Source organism: Ooceraea biroi, chromosome 2, assembly GCF_003672135.1.
Source record: "Ooceraea biroi isolate clonal line C1 chromosome 2, Obir_v5.4, whole genome shotgun sequence".
NCBI lineage: Eukaryota > Metazoa > Arthropoda > Insecta > Hymenoptera > Formicidae > Ooceraea > Ooceraea biroi.
The window spans coordinates 17,277,865-17,290,452 of NC_039507.1; the positions used below are offsets into that span (position 1 = coordinate 17,277,865).

General features: G+C 42.3%; 1 protein-coding gene across 4 annotated transcripts in view; it reads right to left on the reverse strand.

Annotated features, from left to right (window-relative positions):
* LOC105278172 (nucleolysin TIAR) overlaps positions 1 to 12,588 on the reverse strand; it is a 439,676-nt gene that overhangs the window by 242,882 nt on the left and 184,206 nt on the right. For all 4 annotated transcript variants that reach the window (XM_026967878.1, XM_020031242.2, XM_011337029.3 and 1 more), the window contains exon 3: positions 9,642 to 9,699. In XM_026967878.1, coding sequence (XP_026823679.1) covers positions 9,642 to 9,699 — 58 coding nt within the window. The remainder of the gene's footprint in view (positions 1 to 9,641; positions 9,700 to 12,588) is intronic.

Sequence of the window (12,588 nt, forward strand, 5' to 3'; positions counted from 1 at the left end):
CGGCTATCTGCCGGGGGTAGATATACAACGACGTGATTCATTCCTTCGTTAGCGCCATTTTTCACGTCGTGATCGCCGCGCTCTTACGCGCGAGCATCCTCCTATAAATCGCCCTGCGGTTTTTCTCAATAAAAGCACTCGCGTGCTCTTCTCCGTCGCTGCGTCGCTCATCGTCGATTTAAAGCCAATTAGATAATCGCTATATGCACCGGTGCATGTTTCTCCTTATGGAGAAAGTGTCGGCGTCGACACGACAAGGACGATTTCCCCGCGTGATCAGCAATGTCTCACTCTCTGTCCGTAATTTCAGCGAGGGGGACGAAAGTAGATTATAATCTGCGCGTACACGCGTTTGTATGAAAAAGATTGCACGCCCGAGTGCAATCCTTGTCGCTGGCGGACGGTTTCCCTCGGCGGATTCCAATTTGCCGTATATTTAACGGGTACTATGGAACGATAGAACGCTAAATTGTGTAGATTGCGTAAGACATATCTCTCTCTTCTCCTCTGTACACGCGTGCACGTAGAAAGGATCGCGGTGAAAACGACGGTGGGGCGTCTGGTAGCGCGGTACATTCGACCGAAGGGGTGAGGGAGGGACCACCACCTTATTCACGGTACTTGAGTTATCGCACACGGGGGATTGCAGTGATTCTCACTATCGAATATTGCGCCGTTGTCCGGCGATCGTACGCCGGCCGCGAAACAATGGCGAACGACAACCCTTATTACTTTCCTGAGGGAACTCTTAGCATAATATAATGTTGGGCCACTATAGACGCGAGTCCGAGCGCGCGTTCATTCTCACGATCCAAATCGTCGCGTCGCTCGCGGAAAATAATGTTCGCGCGCAAAAAGGACGACTCTCCCCCCCCACGTTACTGTACGCGAAACGTACGTTATGGCCACAAATATTCTATGCAGTCTCCTTTTTTTTCGGCAGTATCCATTGACGTTTTGAAAACTACGCGAATTTCAAACTAATCGATCGCCCTCAATGCGCCGCGTGCTTTTAACGATGGCGAGTTATTGACACTTCACGTTGCTCTCGCATGCGGCCATTGTTTTAGTACGTTTACACCTAAATTTTTCCGTGAGCCCGAAAATGTTCATAGTCATTCAAAATCATGCTGATTTCTGCCCGCGATGCTACAATTAATCGTGAAACGTCGAGAAGCTGAACCGACACCGTGGCAAAAGTTACGATTTTACGGTGACGGTGATACCATTGTACGACGTCAGAATTGTTAGTACAATAGCAGTTTGATGAGCAACGGCCCCCGATCATTCATATACAACGTGAAATAAAACAAATACGCCGCCGGACACGACCGGTATTTCCGCCGAAATCAAGAAAGATGGTCCTCCACAAATTACCACATCTTTACCGTAGAAAACACGCGTCACCGCCAGAGATTTATTGTCCGACTGTCACCGTGCACGAGTAAGCGATTTGGCCGAAATTCGGATTACACGCTCGTGACAAACGTTCGGGTCGCGCGCGCGTCATCCTTTACGTCTGATAATATTTGTTGAAATACGCACGACGCGGGGACGTTGTATGTCTCGTCGGCATCAAAAGCGCGACGGGCTGGCCCGGGCTGGTTCGACCGCGCTGAAAAAGTGACTTCAAAATTGGCCCGACATTTTTCTTCGAACCAATCTGCGAGAAACGTGCTCGCAGAAAGCGAGGCGGTAGTTCGAACTTCCGGTTGGCACACGGTGGCACCGTTCCCGAAGTGTGCACCGCGCATAAAAGTCGTCCACGTGTGCACGTTCATACGTGTCAGTCGCGCACGGTCGCGGAAGGGGGTTGATACGTACGGACGTGAGTGTGACGACGTACGAGAGGGTGGTAAGTGGGAGGGAAGGCGGCGGGAGTCGGGGATAGGGCGCGTGGTTGCATTAACTTGATTAAAGCGCGTATCCTTCCATCAGCGGAACGCCGATGGGCGCACGTGAAAATAATCCTTAAAGCTCGGGCGAGCGCGCGAGAATAACGAATTTCCCTCGCTCGAACTTCCTTTGTAACGGTCGCGGGCGTAGAAATTGCACGCGGATCTGATTATTTTCGGCGCACACTCGCTCGGAAGCGGAATATAATAATTTCTCGCGTTTGTTTTTGCGTTTCCCACCCTCCCCCCCCCCCCCCCCGGTAATTACATCCAAACGTGCGGAACACGGTAAGCTCTCCTGTGCATCTGTGATTGCACGTCGAGAGTTGGCGCGTGTATGTATGTATTATACGTATGCATGTGTATGTACATCGGCCGTGGATGTCTGCGCTTTTACGACAAAGCGACAGTACCTCCGTTCTACCGTGTGATAAACATTGGTTGGCATTTGGACTCGCGTGTGTGCAGTATTACGGAATAACGTGTATATGCACGTGGAAATTTTATCACGATGGAGGTCTCACGTTTCTTATACTTAATTAATTAATCTCATTTTGTTTCAGACAGAATCTAACGTAGAACACTATTGTTTAGCGCTTTCTGACAGAAGGTATTGTAACAGTATTATAATAAATAAATAATTGATATTTAATTATTATTTTTAATAAATAAGCTCGTGCAGAAAAGATTTAATAAAACGAGTTTAACACGTTATTTTTGCACGTGTCCTTTAACGGCTTGCATCCTGTGTTATACATGAAAACAAGTCGATATTGAAAGCACACACGTTTCATTATTTATGAAAGTTCTTGTATTACAGTAATGGCAATTTTTGTAGACCGCACAATACGTGAGATGAAATTAATCCAAAAATAGTCTATATACAGCGTGATATAATACATATCTAAAAATTGAAAAAATGCATTGAAAATACATTTTGTTACATTTTTTCAAAGAATATCAATAATCTTCCTGCCAACACTAATCACATTATTTCTTATTTCAAATCTTTCCGTTTCCAAGCAGTCAATGAATCCTTGGCGATACGCTAAATAAATCGGCAAAGATAAAAACGAAACTCTGTTGTCTAAAATAAAACACTTGTCACGCGATACTTGTCCTAAAGTCTCGTCGCTGCTGCACACCCTGATTATCCGATCAGTTTCGTGTCTGCGGGCACCGGAACCTAATTCTCATACTTATTGGCGCATGTATGGAGGCCAGTTCCAAGATTCGATCCCGATATGATACCACACCGCGGTTTACCGATTCACCCATCGGCCGTGAGCTGGCCACAAATGCCAACGGCAGAGCTTTCGCCGCACGATGCACCACGAAGCGTCGTTACGCCACAAGGTTCGAAATGGGCGGGGGTGGCACGCGGAGGGTCGTGTGTGAGGGTGTACGTATGCGCGTACAAGCGTGCCAGCACGTGGGCTTGATGCAACAGCGCGAACAAAGAGAATGCACGATGCACTTGTCTCCCACGGCTCATCCTATTCTCTCGGTCCGTTGATCTGCAGCGTGTCGCCGGTTAAACGCGGATTCCTCGCGAATGTACGTATATGTACATTAGAACACTCGCGTTCGCCGGGCGCGAATGTAAACGGGCGCTTTCAGCAGTTCATTATATTTTAACACCGATCGGACCGCGCCGGGCGCGCATTGTAGCGGGAATTATCGCTTCGAAACACCGAACACGTGTTGGGGGACATTTTCATAATCCGGAATCGACGATTGCGTCAGATTTACGATTGAATCGGAAAACAAATCGTTCTTCTCGTGAACCGTGAAATATAACGCTGCGGAAAGACCTATAGGCGCGCAGGCCGGAGGGTAGTTTGATGGCGTTCACGCGCGGAAACGCGCAAGACAACGAGGCGCGAGTGGATGGACATGCAAAAGGAGGATACGAGAAATAGAGCTTGTACCTTGTTAATAACGATAATAGCGGCAGTAATGCGCGTAAACGGTAAAGACGCGCGTGCGGCTTACGGTCTAACGATAAAGGCCTCTCACCGCGGGCAAACGGAATACGGGAGTGGAACTTAGGGTGTATAATCGCTTTGTGTCGAAAAGCCTCGTAAATACTGGCACGATTATCCCTTGGCGCGATTCATAATGCAGGAAAAACGAGGCACGACTACGCAGTCAGCCAGCCAAACCGAGTCCAGTGCTTTTCGCCACGGCTTCGCAACCCTCTCTTTCTCTGTTTATCCTCTCCTCCTCACCATCCCCCTTCGCCTCGTCCGCCACCTTTCACCGGACCGCTTCTTTCTCTTTGCCTCTCTCCCAAGTACCTTTCCTGTCAACGGTCAAAAGAAAAAAAAAGTGGGACAGGGAATTTTTCCCTCTTCCGAACTTATTCCTTTTATATCCGGCGATGGGTCGGTATCTGTTTGTATCAACGCGGATATGTATGGATGAGGAGATTGCGCGTTGCCGTTAAAGGGATTCGACGTAAAATTGATCTACAATATCGCCGTCAGTAAGAGCCATGAGGGATTACAAACACATACACATCTGCATGACGATTGAGATAGTCGAAATTGTAATTACGCGAACTGCAATTACGCAAATGCTTAAAGCACGCGTGCTGTCGCTTTAAGTTTTCAGAATCTGATTTAAGTTTTAAGTCTGATTTTAGTATACTCGAAGTCCTCCGAGTCGGAGTTCATAATTTTCTTTTAAAAGTAGGTAAATCTACCGATTAGCGAACCCACCTCCTATCACCTTGTCCTTGACATATATTATAGAGGTCACCCTCCTGAGTGACCTTCAAACGGTTTTAGCCGTCGGTCGTTGTTTACTAAAAAGTTATTAACAAAAGAAGTTTAATGATTTTGCACGAATTTTCAGCCGTCCACAACAAGCAAAAGGTTATATTTTCCGAAACTGGAGCCCCGGACACATACGCTTGGTTTCAGCCCGCTTCGCGGGAGGGCGGGGGGCAGGGGCTTCGTCACCGCCCCCCGCCAGAACCAGTGTAACAGATTTTACCGTACAGATTTTGATCACCTGGTACACGGCACGGATTCCGGCGGGGGGGGGGGCGAAGCCCCTGCCCCCGCCCTCCCGCGAAGCGGGCTGAAAACGAGCCGTCCGAGGCTCCAGTTTCGGAAAATATAACCTAACCAGGTTAGATTAGGTTAGTTTAGGTTAGGTTAAAGCAGAGAATACTTTGTATTTAACTGTTTATGCTTTTGGTTAAAGTGAAGAATACTTTGTACTTATATTAAAAGAAACTATTCTATATATTAACGATTCACTGCTTTAAATGACTTTCCTTCCTTCGTTCATATACATATTCGTCTCTTATATCTTTCAATATTCAAAATAACTACTATATTTGCAAAATTTCTTTTGTTAATAACTTATTCTTAAACAACGATCGACGACTAAAACCTAGTGCGGGTTATTCGGGAAGGTGACCTTTGTAATATATGTCAATATTATGTTCTTGGTTCGCGTAGACAGCTGAAAATTCGTGTAAAATCATTAAGCTTCTTTTGTTAATAACTTTTTAGTAAACAACGACCGACGGTTAAAACTTGCACAATGTTACTCAGGAGGGTGACCTCTATAATACATGTCAAGGACAAGGTGATAGGAGGTGGGTTCGCTAATCGGTAGATTTACCTAAAAGTATGAAGATTTTTTACTCCTTAACGTCGCGGATAACAGCCATTTGTTTTAAGTAAAAATTATGAAGCTCTGCTTACGGCTCTGCTACGGTTGCGTTCCACGATAAATATATCGCGGGACATGGAAGTCCAAAATATATTTTATCGCAACTCGCCGCTCGCACTATCGTCGTTCGTTACGCTTCCATGCGGGCTATCTTCGGCCGCTATATTTTCATCCTTGCGGGAATATACCGCGCGTTAGATCCTACGACTACGTATTACGACCGGTCTTAAAGTCGCCGTCCAACCAGCTGCTGCTGACCGGAAACTAATACAACCTGCTACGTTGCAGAGACAGTTCGCAAACATTATATCCATACATCGATCCCTCACGAATGCTGCTGTCTCTCTCTTTCACTCTTGACGTGAAATACTGTTTGCGGTCCCGCGATGGAAATCGCGGACACGGTCAATCCGCCGCAAACGGCACCGAAATTCTAGTTTGACACAATTTGCGCTTTATAAGAATTTATATAGGTGTTCCCTTATCCGGTATGAATAATACGAGTTTCCAGCTCTGTAAATTACAAAACGCGTTGTCACGCGCCGTCATCACGCGACGCACAATGCAGTCGCGAATTTTTAAATGTCACAGCGGCGTCTGTCGCTGGGGGAGGAAAAAACGCATTAAACAGGAAACAGCGATTCGCTGACAAAGCGCGGGCGCCCGGCGCACGTCGGTATACTCGCTGCTCTCCTATCTTATCGTAGCTTTCTGGCATACACATCCCGACATATTCGTGCAAACGCGATATAAGAGTCACGGTGCGCAAGATGCGCGCAGGTGCATCGGCGTCGGAGTTTACTAGCAATCTCTCGCGGAAAAGTAAAACAACCCGTCGCGCCCCAGTCGTACCCGCGACAACCCCGGTATCCAGTCGCTGAACGCCGGTATATACATGTACGTATGATCGCGAGGGGAACGTCGCGTCGGACGGGGAAAGAAGTAGCGGAAGAGAGCGGAAGAGGAAGCGAAAGCACGGAGGAAAAACTCCGGCCACCCTGCAGCTGCACTGGCATATTTACAGAGAGAATAGGGGAGATACGTTTTAGTTTTGCATTTGTCGCCGAGGAGAAATAGTGCTCTAAGGGAGGCGGCGGAAGAGAGAAAGAGAGACGGAGGAGGAGGAAGAGGAGAGTGTTCCGGTACGCACGGGTGGATGGCGAGGAGGAAGAGAGGCGGGATAGGTGATCGTCGAGCGTCGGCGATGGGGAAGAGAACGACACAAGAGAGATTACGGGACTGCCATCTAACCGCGTCAGCGGGTGCGAGTCGGGCGAGTCGAGAGCGTTGCTGCGGAGGGATGCAGGTAGCAACTGGGGGTTGGCGGGCAAAACGACAGGGACGAAGAACGAGACTGGAACAGGGACTGGAAGGGAGGAGGGAGGAGGGTGGAGGGAGGTGTGGGATCGTGGGTCCCATGTGCCTGTCACGGTTTTACAAGTCCATAAAAAGAGGAATTTCAGACTGAGTTAAATATTGCTGCTGCCCTCACTGAATTTCAAGCACGCATACGCGTGCACACCCGCCGACGCCGACGTTACATATATAATGGGCGCCGCACACGGACACGCGCACCTTTTCACACGTGTAACGAGCGCGGGACGGTACGGGGAATCTTCCTGCGATATTTATTTGGCCGTCATGCGTGCCTGTTAAATTATTTCAGACCGCCCGCCCGGCCCGCGGATGCGCGCGTCGATGCGCCGGGGATGTAACGGGTGGACTTCATTCATCATTGATCGCGTTCGCACGCTGCTGTAATTGACAATAAGACGTGTCTGAAATTCGCGGGATCGCGTCTGCCATCCCGCGAGCACGTGGTAGAATAGAATCGCGCGACCCGTTTCGCAAAAAGAATCGGCAAGCTTTCCCTGCTCGTCCGGCTCCGGCATTGTAATCCGCATTCATGCCGACTTCCCTGCGCGCACGAGACCGTACGAGAGATCGTGGGAAGAAAGTAGTTATGACGGGCTTCGTGGTTTATGGCTGATTCTCCGGGGGATTCCGGACACAGGAAGCAAAAGAGATTATCGCAAGGGACGTACGCTTAATCCCGAACTACTGCTGCTACCGGACAGCCTTACGCGTGCAAGTTATTCTAGAAATACATGGAACCGTTACACCAAGTCCCACTTCACTGAATATCCTATGCTTCCGCCCGCGTATATGCACAAATGCTGAAATAACAGACTAAACATGATTCCGACGGCCGCGACGTGACAACTGTGCGTTGAAAAATTCGTCGTGAGGCTCGTAAGAAAATCTGCCGTCGCGCTTGAGGAACAACGTGCGCGTAACATAATAGATAGTAATAATTGTTGCTGAAAATCTTACAGTTGTTTTATCCGAAAATAAAGAATACTGATGAAAGCGAAATAATGACGTGAATATGTGTTTATCACGATAGACCAATTCTAAACATTGTTTGTCGAGACTGATCCGCATTTGCTGTTCAGTTGCGTTTCTCAGCAGATAACGCTCCGCCGATTTTTCTTTTCAGCGATAAGAAAACTGGAACATGTTTTATTGACGCTGAAAACTATATAGTGTGCCGGTGAGATGTCGGAAAATCTATTTCTAACGTGTTGTATCGAATACAGAAACTGTAATGGCTTGTCGGATCGTGACGATCTGTGAAACTACCGCTTGGATACATAGAACTTGGGTACTTTCAAAGAATGTACTTTTATTTCACTTACCCAAGGTACTAAGGATTTTACGGCACTTTATTATATTATCAAGAATTGATAAATTTTAAATAATAATAGCACATTGTTATGAATAATATGAGAAATGTGTAATAACGCATAAAGACTATATTCAAAATTTAATTTAATTTGATAAAATTATATTATTATATGTTAATAAAATTTTTACATGAAGGTACTCATTGTGTCAACGTTATTGGTTAATAAGAGTTTCCAACGTCAATCGATGTTAAACATTTAATTAATATTTGATTTCATTAACCACATGAGCAATAGTCATATGAAATGGAGATAAAGTAATCTTCATAATAACGCATTTAATAATTTTGGTTTAATAAAATATTAATTTAATATTATTAGCATCGAATTATTTTATTTTAGCTGATTAATTAACTTGATTTTTATTGAACAATAATGAGCTTTGAATTCTATGTATGTATATAATAATTGAAGAGAAAAAATATGATAAATGGTTTTTATAAAAATAGATACGAGAAATATATATATATATATATATAAAATTTAATTATTTTCTTTCATTTTTAATATGCGAATCAATCCTTAATCAAATGAAATCTAAGATATGACAATAAAAAATAAATATCTCAGAGTTTTGGAAAAGCTCTCTAATTAAAAAAAATCGTTAGATATATTTCTGTTGCATAAAATTTTACTTTAAAATAAATACATTTTATCATTATTGTTATTGCAGCAGTAGTATAAAGTGATATAGAAAAATATGCATAAAAATAAATGCAATGTTTTTTATAATTGTTATAAAAATAAATCAGTGATGGCGTATGCATATTTCATATAGACGTATATTTCAATGGATAATAAATATCGAGCAGACAACAAATATATTGTAATTAATCTCATGCAATAATGATAAATAAGATAATAATTCGTTCGATTATACAAGCATAAGTTGTATAAGTTTTTGGAGTATAATTTTTGTAAATTAGCTATTATTGTCTCATTAATATAATAAGACAAGGCTCTAAATCTTTCATAAGCATTACAAATCTAATCTGAAATAGTGAATAAAATTAGTTCCTCATGATAGAGTTTCTTTCATGTACCAGCTTTACAAGATTTTCTGACACTTTGCATAATGTATATTGTATAATTCGCGTTTTATTTACTGCATGAAGTTAATTGTAAAAATTCTTTTATATTCAAAATACTTTTTTATTTTAATTAATTAATGCGCGAGTTTGATAAATCATGCAAATATGTATTATAATAAAAGATAAAACATCATGATAAATATCATTTTCTTGTATAAATAATCGCTAATATAGGTAAAGACAAAAATCTCAGAGAAGTGATTATATGGTATACTTACTGCTTGTGTCTTGTTTTGGTTGGTTACCCGGCGACGTCGCCCAGTTAACTTTCATCTCCTGGAACATTTAAAAAGAAAAAGATACTTTTAATGCTACTTAATTAATGCTGATGCTGATAATGCAAAATGCAAGTTAAAATAATGGAATTATTTTCAGAGTTCAAGGAACATCAATGTATATATCATGTTAGCAAAGTTAATGCAGTATAATTATGTTTGATTAATTTTGTTGATATAATAATTTAGATTTTTGAATATTATAATTTTAATTTTAAATATATAAGATTAATTATTAATATCACTCTCAAATTGTTAAATTGTTATCGCGGATGCCGCATTATTATTGATTTTCGGAGCCGTAGGAATTTCTTAGACAAACTTAGGGGAATCGATCACATTACTTCTAAATCGGATCTGCAGATTCCGGCAGCGAGGAAGTGGTTTCACTTTGGAGAAGACGTCGGGCGGCGGAAATGGGACGTGTCGGGTATCGTCGAGCCCTAACAGACGCCGTAAACTGGATTCTTTATGCATCCCCGCGTACCCGCTCGTGGCGTCGCAGATATTCGATAGATAGTAAAAGTCATTTCGGTGGAACCGATCACATCCCAGGAAAAAAAATGAAGATACGTAAACGCGGCGGGACCCACAAACGAGCCGCGGAATAAGTTTTGCTGTATTCAATTTCGCAGCATTATGAGACATTCTCATGAAGAGCCAACGGCTAATTCAGACCAGCTGTACTATCCTGCATACATCGCACATTGTCGCTTTCGGATTCCTCTTTGGCGAAAAAGCACTAACCAAGGCTACACTCTCTGCACATGAATAGGAATGATGAAATTCTATCAATTTTATACCGACAGTTTTATAACGTATTATTCGTCATGTAATATCCATGATTTTTCCAAAAAATATTTATCATTCATATAAAACTTCAAGAGGATTTTGTGTAAATACATTATATTGGCCGCGCGATATATTTAATTTTCACAAGGCTCCATTATAGCATTAATTTTACAAAAAGCTGGTTTAATACAAATTTTATTTTTCGCGTAATATTACTCTTCAACCTCTAAAGATTTTTTTCGATTTCTCTTTTATGTATAATAATAAAGATATTATATGAGCTTCTCTAAGAACGTAAGCTATATCCTTCCGCTATGAATAGTTATTCTTTTAATTTTTATTGCCAATTAACAGTGATATATTTTGCGAGCATGATATAAGCGAGAAAACGTGATACGTTACAACCGGAAGCACGCGGATAATAAAAGCCACGCGCACGATACGCAGAAAATGTAGACAGGCTTAATGGAAGAATGGTGTCACCAACATGGACGACACGCCGCCCGGCCGTATCAGTACGTGTTAATTCGGTACACGCAACCCGCGTACCGTTGATATTGAATCGTTACTTTTCATTTTCTTGGCCGACGGCGTAGAACGAGGGTTCGCGCCTGCAGGAAAGGTACGGTATTTAACCCGGCTGGATTATGAGGGTTTACGCGAAACTGGCTCATAGGCTGAAACGAGAAAGCGTTTTATGGCAATCAAAGAGACGCTTATTTCAGCATGTCTCTCCGCACGATCTTTTCATACCTTTGTAGGAACATGTATCGTTCGACAATTCACACGATAGATGATAATTTACGTATTTGACGTTTTTTTTTTGCGTGTTACGTTTAGACTCAAGGAGAAAAGGCTAGAATAAAGCCTGAAGGTTGTAATAAAGAGTCTTTCACAAAACGAACGTTCTCAAACGTGAGAATTGCGAGTCGGATAAACTGACAGGTTCGCAATACCAACGACTAGGAAGATCGATTGATAGACGTTCGCTCGTACCTTTATTGAGAAAAAAGAACGTAATCTCTGTTATCTAGGACAGGACTGACTGCGATGTTGCACAGACGAACAAATGAAATTATTTTTAAGAAAAGTGTTCAATTAATGTTTAATAATTTATTCATAGTTTGTAAAATATTTAACATTCACATACCTATAATTATAAAACATTTAATAATTCTTGATTTTAATATTCTTCACGTAAATGTGTGTATTCTCATGTGGTAATCCATGAAGTTTTTAATTAGAAGAGAACATTCAGATTTTAATAGAACCGGTTTTAATATTATCTTTGAATTTTAATTTATATTTTACAGGATATTTTACAACATAGTAATTGCTTCATATTTTATCTCTCTTTTCCATCTCCGCACATATCATTTTTGTGATTCATAATTTCTTTACACATGGTTCTCTCCGAGATTAGCGCAACTTGACTCTATCAAGGTTTAATTTTCCTCTTTCGCTTCACTGTTTCCATTTATTACATCATTTCGTTTCAGGAAGCCGTTGCTTGTTTATTTCGAATCTTTATGTGTGTTTTATCTTGTAAATTTCTTTCACCCAGGAACTTTAGTTTTCTCACGTGTTTATTTGTTGTGTAACTCTTTTTGAGATCCCTGTTCGTGTTCTGTCTTTAGAACTCTTTTTCCCTCCGAAGTTTCGTCTTCCCACGCGTCCATTTACCGCATTATTTTATCACGAAAGGTTTGCCTTTGAAGTTTAGAATTTTTTATTTGGGATCTATATGCGTGCTGCGTCTTGTAAATTGCTTTTGCTTGAAAAGTTTACCCACGTGCAGGTCATTTTATCTTAGAAGTTCGTTTCGGACCTTTCTTTAGAAACATTATAGACTTGCCTATCAAATGGTTATCCAACAGGTGCCTTCATATTTCTATCTGCTGTACTCTAGAACGACAGGTTCTCTGAGAAAGAAAAGAAAGAGAAGGAACAGAAAATGCAAAAAAGAAAGATAACATGGAAAATGGAGAAAACATTCAAATTACATCGCATAAAGCATCAGAAACGTGCTTTAACACAACATCGCAAATATACGTTGATCAAATCCGACTAAAATTAACTGCTCTTGCGGTAGCAATGT